Here is a 17,142-nt window from a genome sequence, read left to right on the forward strand (position 1 = left end):
TTGGAGACTTAGATTCTTATTTGGCCTGTAAGTATAATATAAAATAAGGGTGGCAGCATCTGCCACTGTGCTCCAAGCAGTATTCAATGTTTTCTGCCAATGTTAGGTGTGGTCCAAGTGTGAGAAATGGAGACGGAAACAAACTGTCTCCAGGAAACTGGTTAAGAGCACAAGCCTCCCGGCCAATCTGTTAAGCTTCGGTTATGCAGTGTGGTGGTTTTACCCTGCTGGGCAGCTGAACGCCACCACAACCCCTCTCTCACTCCCCCTCCTCAGAGGAACAGGGAAGAAAATACAGTGGAAAGGGCTCATGGGTTGAGATAAGGACAGGGAGATCACTCAACTATTATCGTCACAGGCACAACAGACTCAGCATAGGGAGATTTATATAATTTATTGCCTAGCAAACTAGCAAACTAGAACAGTGAGAAATTAAAACAAACTAAAAACAACCTTCACCCCATCCACCATCTTCCACCTCCTCCCCCTGAGCAGTGCAGGGGAACAGGGAATGGGGGCTGCAGTCAGTCCCTAACGCTTCGTCTCCGCCGCTCCTTCTTCATGGTCACTCTCTGCCCCTGCTCCACGTGGGGTCCCTCCCATGGGATGCCGTCCTTCCCGAAGCGAGCCTGCAGGGGCTGCCCACAGGCAGCAGCTCTTCAAGAACTACTCCAACACAGGTCCCCCATGGGCTGCAGATCCCCCAGGATCCCCTGATCATAAGCAGAGACTCCAACCAAAGGCAACTGACTTCAGGATTTGGCAGCCCTGAGAAGTGAATGACTCCAGTATCCCTACTGATTCTAGAAAGCTGAATTCTACTAAAATCAAGTTTGCACACCACACCAGATGGCGCAAATAGGCTATTAGGATAACCTTCTCCCTAATTATTAACTGTTATGTCCATGACAGTTCTTGAAATAACCTTCTCAAGATCTAGGAAGCCTTTGAGTACCTGGTAGCTTCTCTACTAGAGCTACTCAACTAGAGTTACAACAGTACAAGGGAACTCCTACATGTCTGAGTTAAGTTTCCAATTATTGCCAATATCTTGGAGAACAATCTTTTTCACATTCTTCTCAAATCCCATCATAGGAGTAGCAAGAGCTTTTGTTCCCACTTACAGTTGCTTTGGGAAATGACTGTCATTGCAATTACGAAACTTCTAAGTTGGTTTGATGAAATTCATCTAAAGCAGTTATAGCCATTCCCCATTTGATAAGCTACTTTTCCACAGGGAGAGGAGAAAAGTACTCTGGCCATCCCAGTGTACGACCCTTTTGGACTCCGAGAGTCCCCAACAGGACAGAACTTGAACTCAACTCTCCGTGTTGACATCTGCCATGCTTTGTGCACAGTACCTAACTAACCCTCTGAGATAAGGCATGCAAGTGTACGTAGGCAAACTTCAGCTTAAGAACACCCACCTAAGTATATGTAGTTCTGTGACTTGCCTGTGACTGACATTTGCTGTGTATCAGTTGGGGTTGTTTCACTTGGAGGTACCTCATACCCACAAACAACACGGTTGTCTCAGGCTGTCTGGCATTTGAATGTACACTTGAAACTTCTAAACCATTTTTCCTCAAAGAGGCATGGTGTTTTGTTTTTCTTTTTAATTTTTTGCAAATAACAGTTTGTTTCTCACCTCACTGAAAACTTTCCTTCTCATTCAGCCCCACAATTAGTTAGTCTTATCAGTCACCCATTGCTCAACATCTGCACCTCAGGCTAGACAAAGTAGCCGCTCAACATGAACCTCTTCTTTCAGCTCCAGTGCTACCTACCACGTAAAACATGCCTCCAACATAAATTAGTCTGCAGAGGAGGCCATAGTTTATTCAAGTCCTACCACTGCCCTTCACAAACTGTTATACATAGAGGAACAGTGGAAGCCTGGGGCTGGAAGGTGAAGCTCCAACTGAGAGTTGCTAGAGGCTACAATCATCAGAGACACACACAAAATCTGGCAAAACCAATGTGAAGCTGAAGGGAGGAGGACTTCCCTCCTTGTCCTCCGGCATTCAGTACTTCCAACTTTTCTCACTCTCCTAAGAAAGGCTACATTAACAGCCCTGGGTATCCAAATGCATGCAACATGAGAGCAAGGGAGTTTCTCTGCAAAGAGAGTGCTTTCTGTTGAGCTCATTATCGAGTTAGTCTCGGGGGCCCATAAACTTTTCACTCTCCTCTGTACAGGGAGCCAAAATACTACATTGTAACATAACAGCAGTTCTCTAGGACACAATTTCTTCAGATTGAGAAGTGCGTTGGGCTCAGGCAACCACCTCCTAACCACTAGGCTATTTCACCTAAGGCAGCCAGAAGCAGTAGCACTGCCTGCCACCTACATGTTAGGAGTGGCCACTGCTGAGGCATTGTTTTTGAGCTGAGTTCACGTTCGGCTCTTTCAGAGGACTTAAGCACATGACAACATAGTTTGTGACTCTCAAACAGGTTTATGGATAGGACAAACAGCAAACATCTTGACAGCAGCTAAGGCACCCCTGTGCCTGCACATGCCTGGGACAAACAGGACATCCAGCTTCTCAGGTAAGCATTACAGAAAGATCTGTGGACTGCACTCAAGGTGCCTCAATTTCTTCTTAGTGCCAGGTCACCATCAAAGTGACCATGTGGATTTGATCCTCCAGTGCTATACACCAAGCTGGGACTGCACTCCATTGCATGACGGCATGAATATGCTCTCAGGAGCACCTAGTGACATGGTACAAAAACGCAGAACTTGCCTCCACATGTAAAGAAATTGAAGTTACAATTTCAAAGGCAATTGATTATTATCAATAAAGTGTTCTTCATGCCAAGGTGCAGCAATTCATAAAAAAGCAAAAGGGGGAACTTTCACAAAAGCCCCAACTCCTCAAACATGTTGCTCCATGGTATTCACAGATCACAGGACTGAAGAATGTTACCACACTCCAGAGCAAGCCCAGAAGTCATGGCATTGCCCATCGCCCTGCTGGCAGGTTGGCACGCTGCAGTACGTGCTGATGTCAGCAGGAACTGGCAGCAAGGTTTTACAAGAAGGCTTTTAGCTCAGTCAGAAACAGAGCTCAGGAAGACAGAGAGGGACAGACCTGGAGGAGGAGAGGGACACGGCCTCTTTATTGACAACCCTAATCTCTTTCACTTCTGAAATCCATAGAATCTACTCAAAGAAACACCTCAATTTCCCTTGGACCCACAGGGTGATGACCATCATTTGAGGAATACGGTAATCTGACCAGTAAGTCTTCCTTACAGTTTTCTGCTGTGAGGAAAGCTGGAAAGGAAAATTACAAACCTTGTTTTAGAAACTTGTATTGCTATCAGGACATCCAGAACAGGCAAGAAATGCTGCACCCTTTTTAGCCCTCATGATTCATGAGACAGCGTGAACCAGACCTCTGCTCAGCCCAGGACTGTATGCAGCCTAGTTTGCAACGCAGATCAGCTTCACTTCCAGGGGACGTTCCAGATCTGTATGTGGGTGTTACAGAAGGAAACATTTCTCTGCCAGGTGGTTTTACATGAAAACTGGTGGCTGCTTTCCTGAGACATTCAGAAAATTAGAACAACTTTTACTGAAGATAATAGGACAGGATAGCGATGATGTATTACTTTTATAATATAGCTGTGTCATCTGTATAGCGTCACTGTATATCCGTAACAAGCCTCTATGAAATTGTGGGAGTAAATTCTTGTCTCAAAACCTAATCTACATGGGTTACTCTCCGGAAAGAGTGTCCAACTCTTGTCCCAGAACAAAATTAAGTGCTCAGCATATAGAAAAGGTAAATGATCTCAAAATTTAGTGGTTCTCTGTAACGTTCAAATCACAATCCATATGACAACTGTGTGCTGTGACCTAATTTTTGTAAGCCAACTATATCGCTAAAGTGAGTATATAGGTTTACAAGTTTCCCAATGTGCTTTCAATTAATTTCTGGCTCTTTATTTAAAGAAAAAAAAAGATGTATTTAAAATCACAGTTTCTCAGGCCTAGATAGTTATTGTCACAAATTAAAAGCAACTGTTGTAAGAAATAAGCTTTTAAGTATCACAAACCTTTGAAGATACTATCAAGTAACTTCAAGCTGAATTCATAGTGCAAATTTTTTTACCTCTTCTAACAATTATATTTAAAGTATCCCAAATTCACCTAGTGAAACTGCTGAAGATTCTCATAATCGTACAAAAAATCACGTATCAGTCCAGAATTTAGAAATGCCAATATGAAAGAAAAGCAGAACTAAAAAAAAAAAAGGAAGAAAATTTATCCTCTACCCCATGTTAACAAGAATAGGGCTGAGAAATTACCATCTCTACTGACAAAAGTTCATTCTTGCAGTGACTGCGAGATTTATAGTATTGCTCTACAGCATCATCACAGGACCAGTAATCTTCTTCACGGTATAAAAGCTAAATATTTATAGGGAGGTAGCTGTGCTGGAGGACAAGGAACAGAAGAAGGATAAATGTAGCTTAAAGCCTTTGAACTACTTGGCTATTTAATTTTCTTCCGATAAATAGAATCTAAAGAGGAATCCTTCACTCACGTTTCCCCACATTGACTGATACAATGCGTCTGCACAAAACATCCTTCCTACCACCCCAGCTCAAAGACAAACCACACCCCAAGCGTAAGGAGCAGCTCTTCGTCGGGGACTGAGACCCGAACACCACAATCCCAGCCTTCAGACCCTCTCCTAGGCAAGAGGCAACACTAGCCGCTGGGCCTCAGTATTCGCCGTACCAGCCCTGCAAAAATTCAGAGCCCGGCACTGATGAGAAAGGGCAGAGGCAGCGACATAATGAACCGCCGTCCCCGCTTCGTCACGCGCGGTGTGCGGGGCACAAGTTAGGAGCCTGCGGGGATTTGGCATTTCCATCGGCTCGAGGCAGCCACGGGGAAGAGCTGGAACCCACACCGTTCGAGCGGGTATTTCCGATGCTGCCAAAAGAAACACCCAGATTATGTCACACCTTCCGAGCATCCCTTCCAGAGGCGTACATGCAATTAGCGGGCGGTGAGGTAAGGCTACACCTCCCGTGGCAGGGAGGGCCTGGGTCACACAGGAGCTCTGCGCATATTCCAGTCACCCACCCTCCCGTTCCCCTCACGAAGCGAACAGGCCCGAGGGGAAGTCAGGAGGGGAGGAACCCTGCCTCTCCCCCCTCAGGCCACAGCTTCAATCCGTTTATTCCCCTCGCTCACAGCAGGGGATTTGGTACATGGATGGAGGAGGCTACAAGATGCGGCCACACGCGTTGCTCGGCAGGGACGGGGCGGTGGGCACCCGAAGCCCAACATGGCACCCACCGACACCCAGCTCCCCTCCGTCCCGCCAGCACGCACCCTGCCCCTCGGCGACGGCTCATTACGCGTGGCCTCCGTGTGGCTAATTACGGCCGTTCCCTAATTACAGGCTCCTCGCCGGCCCCCACAGCGAGCTGCCTCGCCGGGAGCGGGCGGGCGGCGGAGCGGGGCGCGGCGCTGCCCGGCGGGGCGGCCATTTGGGGCCACCCGGGGCGGCCATTTGGGGCCGGTGGGGCAGGCGCCTCACCCCCCGCCTCGGGAGCCATCCGAGGCCGATCCAGGCGGGGGCAGCACGGCGGCTCCTCCGGTAAGCAGGGAAACCCCACCCAGCGGCCCCTCCTGGAAGAGGCGGGGTTGCGGGGACCCCAAAGGGATCCCACCTCGCCCCTCGCCCCCGTGTCGGGCTTTCCGCCCGCCCCCTGGGGGCGGGGAGGGCCGCCGTCCCGCTCCGTCCCGCGGCGCCGGGCTGCCCCCGCCGGGGGAGGACAGCGGGGCGAGGGGAGCTGATGGGGCGGGCGGCACCGGGGCTCCGCGGAGAGGGGTCCCCGGGGGGCAGCCCCCCGAGCAGGGCGAAGCCAAGCCCCGGGCACCGGGTGGCCCCCGCGGTGGCGGCGCCCGCTGCCGCCCGGCGGCGATCGGCTGCATGAATGAGCGGCTGGGTGAATGAATGACTGGCGTCTGCTTACTTGAGCATGGCCTCTTCTTTCTCTTCCTCTTCTTTCTGCCGGTCCATCACGGCCATAATAATGTTCCTCTCCTCCTCCGTCAGGTGGCTCAGGTCGGGCAGCTCCTGCATCGGGGGGGGCACCGTGGGTGGGCGAGGGCCGCGGGGCCCCACCGAAGAAGACATTTTCCTCCTCGCCTCTCCCTTTACACCTTCTACCTTCGCCCGGCAAACCCGGCCAGCCTCTCCTCCGCCCCCTTCACAGTGTAGTCCTCCGAGCAGCAGCAGCGGCGGCAGCAGCCGGCAGCTCTCTGGCAGCAGCGGAGGAGGAGGCGGAGACCCAGCCTTTCATGGTTGCTCGCATCCCCCCCAGCCCGGCTCCCGCTGCTGCTCGCTCCCTCCCTTTTGTCTCCGCGGCTCCGGGCAGCTCGGGGGCCGCCGCCCGCAGCCCAGCCCAGCCCTCCCGGCGGGGGCCGTGCGGGGCGGGGGGCGCCGCGGGGCGGAGGGTGCCCGGGGGCGGAGGGCGGGTGCTGCCGCCGAAACGCTCGGCGGCTGCGAGCCTGGCGCCGGGAGGAGGGAAGGGGGGGATTTGGGGCCGCTGAGGCGGAGCCCGTGACAGGGAACGGGGCCGACGGAGCCTCTCGGCCGCGCCTCCCGGCTCCCCGGGTGCCCCTCGAGGCAGGGCCCGCGGGGTGTGCGGGTGCCCGCCGGGGGCTGGGAGCACCCCTGGGAGCCGGGCGGCCCCTCAGCGCTGAGGGAGTCCCGCGGGTGGTCTGAGGGAGCTGTGGGCATGGTGGTGGCCGTGCTGCCCCAGCCCCGGCTGTGGCCCTGTAACCCCCAGCCCGCACCTGGTCCCATAACCTTCCACCAGCCCCTCCTTGGGATCCTGCACTTCACGGAGCTTGATTCCGTTCAGTCACGCAGCTTGACTCGAGGGAATGGTGTCAGGCTGTGACACGAGGTTCAGGCTGGGTATCAGGAAGAGGTTCTTCACCAAGAGGGTGGTCGCGCACTGGAACAGGCTCCCCAGGGATGTAGTCATGGCACCGAACCTGTCAGAGTTGAAGAAGTGTTTGGACTATTCTCTCAGTCATATGGTCTGAATTTTGGGGTAGACCTGTGTGGAGCCAGCAGTTGGACTCGATGATCATTGTGGGTCCCTTCCAACTTGGGATATCCTATGATACACTTGAGCACTTTCTTCGTACGCTTCTTACAGCAAGTGGCACCTGTGCCAGGCGTTCCCTCCGTGACTCCTTGCGAGTGGTGTGTGCTATATCCATCAGACCAATTTTTTCATGGCTGGGACCCACCAACGTGGCCATGAAACATGCCATAGTGCGTTGGTCAATAGGGAGGACACAATAAGCAAAATACCACTTCTAGACAGGAGCAGTTTCCCTGTCAGTTTCTAACCTACCAGTTCTGAGTAACCTGATTTTGGGTAGCTGGTAATCAACACAACAGTCCTTCTCTAGAGGAGGTCTCCAGCATGTAATCCACTGGCCTGAAACTCCTGGGTATAGCTCTGAAGAGCCCCTTGTTCAAGCATGCCTATCTGAGAACAAAATCAGTCAGGCTAGTTGGACACGCAAAGCTGAAATATAGAGAAAACTGCACTTTCAAATAAAATGTGAACTACTACTAACACATGCTGATGCTTAAGACCTCTTGGTCACGCTTCTGTCGAGGTCATGGCATGGAAACAGCACTGGTTTCTAGAGAAATCGTCTGATGGGCACAAACCAAAAGGAAAAAAAAATCTATGCTGGCAGTGCTCAGTGCTTCCTGCTGCCAAACTTGCTGGGTTTGCAACAGGGAGAGGGACCAGCTTTCAGCCAGCCACACTAATACCTCTCTCACAATTCTGAGAGCTATGAACCTTCACGACCCTTTGAATTTGAGCTGAATTACTGTGGCCATCTGTTTGTATCCCCCCAAGAAATTTTCTGCAGGATAGAGTTTGGTAACATACATTACGAAGAAAAAATAATAAGCACTGCTGCGACCACCAGAACTTTTGAGTGATAATGTTTAAGTTCAACCTTTTCCATCCAGCTCAGAAAGGGAAGTCTCAACTGTTCCAGCACATGAAGGAAACTGAAACTTGAATGACCAACAGATGCCTCAGAACAGATTAAAATGGTGTTAATAAGTAAAACACTATAAAGGGCTGGTAAATAGCATTATGTCACACTCAGTTAAAGACACAGACTCTCCACTAAGTTGTGCGATGATTTCTCCCAGGGTCTGGCCACATAGTCTGCTAGACATAGTCCTACCCACATAGTCTGCTAGACATAGTCCTACCCACTGCTAGACATAGTCCTCAGGGCTGATCAATAAAATCACTTTCTGCCATCTGCAACCAGCAGATACAACCTTAGCAGCTGAGTATCAGAAACAACTAAAACATGAAATATCTGCAATGGAAATACTAGATTTAATGCTTATGTTGTTATAGATGCATAGGTAGTCCACAGTCCTTTAGATAATCTGAACCTGCACATGCTACATAAAAGATGTAGCTCAAGTAACTGGAAGAACTAATTCACTGGAGCAGTGGCCCTAGTGTTTGAGAATTACAGCTTTAAGGCCAACCTGAAAAAGTACTTAAGGTCTAAGACTATAAGACCCAAGTGTCTCCATAATAATTTTAGAAAGAAAATGTTACATGAGGTTAAGTTTCCCTACTCACCTTTCTGCTTATTAATTACTGACACAGTCATGTATATGTCTGTTCTGTATTACTTTGTTAATTGCTGTATGCTGGGTCAAGCACATGGATTCTTACTGCTGTGTGTGAAATACCAAATAAATACAAAGGGTATAAGGGGACTTTTTATATAGTTTCTCATAACTTAAAAAGGAAAATATGAAAGCTCTTGCAGAGTAATATTTAAAAAATCTCTCTCAATCTCTCTACATTTGACAACCCCAACCCTTTAACTATTTTAATGGCTCTTTGCTGGACCTGCTCCAGTGCATCTGTGTTTTTCTTGTACTGGGGAACCCAGAACTAGACCTAGCACTCCAGATATGGCTTCAACAGAGCAGAAGGGAAGAGTCACCTCTCTCAATCTGCTAGCAATGCTTTTCCTAATGTCTACAATATCTTAGACACAACAAATGATTTTACATGTTTTTTATGCATTTTTGCACCAAAAAAAAGTAGTTTTCTAGAGAGAAATATAGAAGAAAGCATAAAACTTACCTCACTTTTCACCAAGCTACCTGAAGAGACTCTGTTCTTAATGCTAAGTATTTCAAACCCTGAGTGTCCATTTTCTTATTTGCTCGTGTTTGCTTTGTAAAGATGAAATATTTAGCATTGTCATCCAACCAAAGATGCATGGAAAGCTGAGTCTACTTGAATACAATATATCCTGAAGCTTTGAAGAGAATTGAAGCCTTGAAGAGCCTTGAAGAGGATTTTGTTGCCTGGTTAGTAAGAATGTCCTGAATCTGGTAACATCCAAAGTCTTGTCACTGAAAGGCATCCTATTAACTCCATTTCTCTGAAGTCCTACGTAGCAAAGACTACAGTGAAATCTAGAAATGGTATATGAATAGAGGCATCGCATCATATCAGGTAAACTACTTTCCTAAACTTAGCTTTCTTGAGAAGCCAATTACGGTCATGGAATTTGTGATGAAAACCCATACTTATGCTCGTTCCTACTAAATGAAAGTTATAAAGTCTTCTGCTGTTTATCTACCATTTCAATTTATAATGTTTCTTCATGAAAAACATTCCCTGAATTAAAATCTTATGAATTAGTAAAATGAATAATATGTATTTGTGTTGCACTAACAAGTTCAGCCTCAGTTGTCAAAAAATGAAACTGACTTGCCACCTTTTTGAGAATCTTGAGGTTTGAGCAGATAATTTTGCTGTGAAGTTGGCATCCCATAGAAAAAAAAATTGGAGTAATCACCAAACTTATTCAGAAGAATGACTATGCAAGTTGGGCTACTTTGGAAAAACGTTAAGGTAAATTTGGCAAGGGCACCGAATATTTAATAAGAGAACGCAGGTGGGAAGTTACCAGGGGAATAATTCTCTAAATTCATGAAAAACATTTTAATTCACCTTTCCATAACTTCCCAGTGAACTAAATGTAGTAATATTTTTAGTCGAAACCCACAAAAGTCTTAGCCAAATACCAAAGAAGCTAATGGCATTTTGTAATGATCACTCCAAATATATGACCCAGAGAGTCAATGGTTTCATAATACATGTTTTAGGGAAGAACCTTCAGACTCCACTGGGCCTAACTGATAGCTTAAGAGCATCTCTAAACTTTTTAATTTCTAGTTCTCAGAGATCTTTGTCCTAAGTAATACTGGAAGTTAAGAAAATTTTACATTTAGGGATCCATCTTTTCTTTTGGAAAAAAAAAAAAAAAAACTATCCCGAGCAGTAGAGAATTAAAGTTTTGCTTTTTGAGGGGACTAGTAAAATCTTCAGATATTTCAGACATCGATGCTTGTAATAGAAGCATTCATGCTCTGCAGAGTTTTATTTACGTTTAAGCGTTACCACTGAAATGTTCTTATTTTGCATCTTGTAATATCTTATTTGTACATACCCCTACCATACCCTAACAATCTTTCACTTCTGAAGACTGAGCCGTAGATTAATAGGTTTTGTATACTCATCAAGGTCTTTGATACCTGTTTTCCTTTTTTGTTTCCTTCTCCTGTCTTCATTGATGCTTCACAATCTTCCTTCCTTTTCACAAGCAGCGTACCAGTGTTCCAATCATCCTCAAGCACACCTTTCCTCACTGCTTTCAGCCAGATTTCTGCTCCTACCCCTCACCACTTCTATTTCACTGTATACTTGGTTTACATACAGGACTCACCCCTCCAGAGTATATTCACACACTACCTCTACAATACATCTGGTTTAATTTTTCACAGCTCCAAGCATCCACTGTGACCACTTTATACATGCATCTTTGATCACACCACATCATACCTCATTCAGGGCCATTCATTCATAAACCTTTAAACCTTTTCTTCTCCATTCATACATATGAACAGAGATACCGACGAGTGTGCAGGACAGATGCATACTTCATTTATGTTTCCAGTCCTCCTTCACTCTTAGGAACTTTCCTTCTCCCCCATATCTTCCTTGCAGACTGTACAAAGGCCATGTTCTAAATTTCTCAATTCCACTGATACTTCCTTTTCATATTTTTTTTCATTAGCCCAGCTGTTAGCAGTCAAGACTGTCTGTTTTCTTGCTGGAGGCAAACTGAAAGAAGAGACTGGAAACAAACAATTCAGAGGGTTTTCCTGCACGTTCCTTCCCTAGAAGAGTGGTGCTCTTTGTCAGGCTCATGGGAGACTGGGGATAATGAAAGCTGCAAAAGAGTTTTCAGTCAGTTCGAGTGGGTTTGATGATTGAGGGCAGTCGTGAAGGATGAAATACCCTGTAGCATCAAGGACTCGAAGTCATTTCTCACAATAGGTTAGTAGAAGTGGGGCACTGTGACTTCTCTCTCCCTCAAGAAGCAGTTGAAGGAATTTAAAAACTTCAAAGAGAGTCCAAAATCACAGCAAACTCTGTTTTATTAACAAATCATGATGTTCAAGAGCACTTTTTTATTTTGGTGTCTGACTCACGATTTTTCATTTCTTAAAGTTTGGAGGTACTGCAGTATTTTAAGAGAGAGAAGAAGGTCACAACTAGCTCTAGCATGAGAAGAAATGAAATCAGTCCTTTTCAAGGCAGCCAAAAAACACTAGAAAATAAGAATTCATTTCAGGTACGAATTTCAGGAGCTGTTCTGGACAGGATTTGTTATTACGTGTAATTTCATAATGAGTGTCTACATACTGCAGTGATGTAGTAGATCTTTAGTAGATTTAGTAGATTTAGTAGATCTTTAAAATCTATTTTAAAAAGACAGAAGCCTTGGTCTTTTTTCAAATATATACATATATAAAAAATAGCAGTTCCATCAGCGGTAAACCTCATGCAACCTCCTTTTGGATGACAGCTTTGGATTCTCTTGTGTCAAATAATGCAGCTGATTTCACACTTTCACCTGTTCTTTAGTGGGTGCACAAATCAGAGCATCCTTTATCTAGGTGCTGATTTTCATTAAGCCTGCAGGAGCTCAGCGGTTTAGACCTTTCCCTTTTTTTCAGGCTCATTTGAAATTGGTCAAAAGATTCAACTGTTGTTGCTGGAGAACTGGCAGAAAAACAGTGTGATTGCATAGCTTGGTTTCCTTAAAAAACAGACTAGAAGCTCTGTCCCACCCCCATAGGTCTCCAATTATTCCCTTTGCTCTTCTCAGTTCCCTCCTGTTTCGCTGTGTATTTCTGGCATGGCAGTTTCCAGAAAATCATCCCATCCTTCAGGTGCAGCCTGCCAAAATTGCATAAACAGGAACTGTCACCTGCCTCCTCCATGACATGATGCTTCTCTATGTGCAGCTCCAAATCATAAATGCTCTTAGGTGCAATAGTGCATTTGCAAACTCATGTCTGATTTGAATCTGTAATGAGCAGATTCTTATGTCACTCTGACTACTTTCCAAATGTGATTGTTAATATTTAGAAATACTAACAAGGTTATAAGTAAAATGACATTTTCCGAAACACTAAGATCAGTTTGCATTTTTACTTCTTTAACTAGAAAGAAGTGCAAAAACTGATGGAACCAATCCCACAATCCCCTGGGGGGAAAAGAAAAAAAAAAAAAGTCATCACCTACTTTTCTTTGTCTTGTGGACATATCTAAATTTGATAACACAGGCAGATTCAGCCCCTCTCAGTTCAGGTGAACTCTGTGTAAGGCCACAGCACAGAAGGACCATAAGTTTGTAATATCTTTTTACATCTGTCAGATAGGCTGAGAAGCGTTATGGCTCAGACAGAGGAAACCAAAGCCCAATGCTCTTAGTCAGCAATCTGGCAGTTGGAAAAACAGTGATTCAGTTCAAGCGTTGAAGTAACACAATATTTTCTATAATTACGGACCATATCTTTTTGGAATAAGAATTTTATTGTTGCTCCAGTTGTTCTGCTGAACAGTTCTAACACAATTAGTAAAGTAGCCCTCAGATATAACGAATATGTTGTCTGCATTATAATATATAGAGATTTTTTAATGTATTTGCTTCCAATTAAAGTATCTTGCCATTATTTTAGCTCCAAAAGAAAATATTTTTAAAAGTCCTGAATGTTTTACACTATGATTGCAGCAGAGAGTGCAGTAGGGGAAAGATCTAAATGATCTAAATCACCAAATGAACAGTGCCTAGCACACTAATGCTGTGCATGTCACCAGAAGCCCTACAGCAGCTGCCAGCAGCCCTGAAACACTCTTGTGAAGAGAATCCAAGAAACTCCTGCTGTTTTATCAAGCCTGATTGGCAGTAAACACCTGATTCCCCAGACATGCTGTAAAGAACCAGCAGGTAAGACGGTAGCAGTGAGCAGGGAAAGGTGTCATCCTCCAGAACCGTTCCTGCATTGGAGTATGTGCCATGGCAAGGTCTGTCTTACAATATATTCTAACTTACATGATAAAAAATAATGCACAGTTCTCATGCATCTCTATTCATAAATTGCAAGATACTTTGAAAGGGAGGCAGTATTATTACTAAAACAGGCACAAGAGTTCTGATGGAATGGTTTGCCTTAAAAAGTAGCGAGGCAAAGTTTGCACAAGAAAATATCTTTAATTATCTAATGGATATAATCAGGAAAAAAATGAACAAGCTTTCAGGCACACAAGTCCTTTTAAATTCAAAAGAGAAACAGCAAAATTCAAGCTAAGCATAGCCTGGGAACTGTTGCTTTGAGCTTAACTTTATTATTCTAATTAGCTAGACAACTTGAGAGAAAAGAGCGCTTGAAATACGTGGAATAGAGAGGATATTTGTAAGAGCAGTGATGCATTTGGGCAACAGAGAAGGAAACAGAGGGAAAGACAGATAGAAAGATAATTATTACCTGTGAAAGAGGAAGATGTCAGATGAGATGTGAGAACAACCAGATGTCATAAAACCAATATCTGTGCTATCTCTGCTGAGTTCATGATTTTAAATGAAATGTATTTTCATCAAAATGAAAGGCTTCATTAGAAATATGTCAGTATCTACAGCATTGTTTAAATGGAGAAAAATTAGAATGTTTTGTTTCTGCAGTGTAGAATTTCTTCATTTTGATGACACTGTTTTGGTTCATTTTGTTTGAACTTTTATATTATTCTAAATTAACTGAAAGAACAGCCACTGATGAAAAAAATGGAAACATTCTATTTAAGAAGTCAAATATTTCAGTATAAGAGACACAATTGTAATAAAGAGAAAGCATGAAAAACAAAGTCATGATAATGCTAAATTAACATTTGGGGGAATATTTGTTCTGTAAAACTTTGCAAAATATGGATATTTGCTGGTTAATTTTGATACCTCAGGGGAAAAGGGAAAAAAATCACATAGAGTATAACCCAGTTCTCAGCGAGCTATACCATTTTTATAAATAGGGAAGATGAGGCACAGACTGAATAACATTACCCAAGTCATCAGGCAAATCACTGGATATGATGAATAGTAAAAGGTCACATCCCATTCCCACGGTCTAATCGTTCATCTCCTCCCACATCTCTTGCAATCAATCAAACTGAATAATCTAAGTATTTACTTCCTTTAGTGTTCCCTTAGTTGTTGTACTCCAAGTCACAGAAAAGACTGAATGTTTGTAGTGCACTGCAGCATAGAATAAAACAGATGAGTTTAAATAGGTGATTTAAATTACTTGTTTCAATATAGATCTGGAAAACAGCTGTTTTCTTTTATCTCTCAAAATATTACATTTGTTACTAAAAAGATGCAACAATATTCATACTCGTGTTAAAATTTCTGTCTTTTATACAGACAGTCCTCTCTATTTATTCCGAGTCTGTAGGTACACACATACTTGTTATATGGATAAGGAAGTACCAAACTATGAAGAGGGAGCAAATTTGAAACAGTGTTACCTAAATCAGTGACTAATCATCTGAATAACCTTGTTTCAATGTTATAACAACATTATAACAATGCAATACAACATATGGAAGTTTATATAGACTTCCATGTTCCATAAATTAAAAACTTACAAAGAACGTAGAGGTGCCTGAAGAGTGTTTCTAAAATTACTTTCCTGTGGCCTCCAGTAGTCATTCTTGTTTTGTTCAGCATCCAGAAGGAAGATGGAATAGCTAAGCAGCATACCAAATGAGGTTGTTAAGAAAGCACCATTTCAAATTCTGAAGTTGTATTAAAAGAAAATGAACATAAATTTGGATAGATAAAATATGAAAATATGATCAAACAGACCAAAAAAGAGTTGGAGGAGCAGCTTGCTAAGGAACCCAAATTAGTACTAAATTCTTCTCATAGGAAATCGGGACCAAAATATTTTGGCAAGCATTTTGTAGCACTTCCTAAACTAGAGTAGAAAAGGAACAGTCAGGCAGGACAAGACCATTGCAGAGAAGTTGGATGGATTATTGGCATCCAGGATCATTGTAGAAAAGGTAGGAGATTACAATGTAAGCATGCATTTTTAAGGGAAAAATCAGTGAACCATCTGCCTGAAAATAGAGGCAACTTTGGAATAGATGATGATTCAGAGAAATAGAATGACAAGTAGCAAATACAAATCAGTGGGACCAAATGGTATTCACCCCCAAAAATATAGATTAAATAGGCAAAGTGCTATTGGCGGTGTATAATTACATCTGATGATGACTATGATCTTGGAAAGAGAAAATATTGTTCTGCCTTGCAAACCTCTTGGAGTTCTCTGGAATGCTTATCAAGTATGCAGTTATGTGTGATCCAGCACAGGATCCAATCCCTGTTTACTGGGATTTCCAAAAGGCCTTGACAACATCCTTCAAGAAAGGAGACTGAACAGCCAAGGGAGAAGAGCGTGTATTTGTTAAGTGCACAGAATGATGTAATAATATTGCTTTGAATGGACTTCTGGAGGCCACCTCTTTTTCAAAGTAATGCCAGCTTAGACCTTAGATAAGGTTGCTTGGAGTCGTGCACAGCCAAGCTTTGAATACCCCAAAGAGTGGAAATCTTACGAACTCTCTAGGTTTCCTGGTGCAGTGTGAAGAATGTTTTCCTAACTTTCAATCAGAATTTCCCTTAAAGTGACTTGCGTCTGTTGCCTCTTGTCCTTTCATTGTGAGTCTCTGTGAAGCCTCTGCTTTTGTGTTCTCTATATCAATAGCCAAACACAGCAATTAGATCTCCCTTTAGGCATCTCTTCAAGCTGAACACATCCAGAAATTCAACACAATAGGAACAAAGAGTCAGATTTCTCAGTAAAGGAAGAGGAGTTTGGCAGAATACTGAGCTGAGATGCACATGCTTTAGCATAGCCAAAAATGACCTGGAAAAGGAGGTGAGCAATGACATTTAAAAGTTTTCTGATGATACAGTTACCAAGGTGGCAAGGACAAGAGTTGATCATAGAATTGCTGAAAGATCTTACAAGGCTTCATGACAGAGTAATAAAATGATTTGTGAAACACTGTGCTGAAAAACAAGCTTAGCTTCTTATATCAAATAGTGGACTGTGACCTGACCATTACCACTCAGGAATTAGAGAGACTTTGGAGTTAAGATAAATAGTTCCAAGAAAACATCATCTTTATGCTCAGCAGTGATCAAATATATCTATATATATAGATAGATAGATATAAATCAAATGCTAGGGACTATTAGGAAAGGAATGAAGAACAAGACAGAAAACAGCTATGTCTCTGGATAAACCCAAATCTATTATATTTTGAATACTATCTGCAGGTCTGGTCTCCTGATTTCAGAAAGGATACATTAGGGCTTAGAAGATATACAGAGATGATGATCAAAAAGTACAGCATGGACTGTACAGTGGATTATTTTGTGGACTGGGACTCTAAAAAAATGTGATTTGTGGGAATGTAACAGAAAACTACAAGATCACAAATAGCATGACCAAGGTGGATAGAGATCAAGTATTCAGTGTCCCTTTCAGAGACATTAGGAGTCATCAAAGGGAGCTTGTGATGGTGGATCCTCACACATCAGGTACCAGACTTATAGAAATCCTTGCAAAACACACTGTGAATAGAAGCTTGTATGCGTTC

At 43.8% G+C, this 17,142-nt stretch overlaps 1 protein-coding gene across 30 annotated transcripts in view; it reads right to left on the bottom strand.

Annotated features, from left to right (window-relative positions):
* Positions 1–7,597, bottom strand: part of RIMS1 (regulating synaptic membrane exocytosis 1) — a 318,659-nt gene extending 311,062 nt beyond the window's left edge. For 5 of the 30 annotated variants that reach the window (XM_080587730.1, XM_080587729.1, XM_080587721.1 and 2 more), the window contains exon 1: positions 6,007–6,474. In XM_080587730.1, the coding sequence (XP_080443856.1) occupies positions 6,007–6,170 (164 nt within the window). In that variant the 5' untranslated portion in view covers positions 6,171–6,474. Of the gene's footprint in view, positions 1–6,006 lie in introns of all 30 variants that reach the window. The other 25 variants (XM_080587697.1, XM_080587691.1, XM_080587695.1 and 22 more) reach the window with 16 other exon arrangements.
* Positions 7,598–17,142: the final 9,545 nt, after the last annotated feature.

This window comes from Anser brachyrhynchus (assembly GCF_964034855.1).
Source record: "Anser brachyrhynchus genome assembly, chromosome: 3".
NCBI lineage: Eukaryota > Metazoa > Chordata > Aves > Anseriformes > Anatidae > Anser > Anser brachyrhynchus.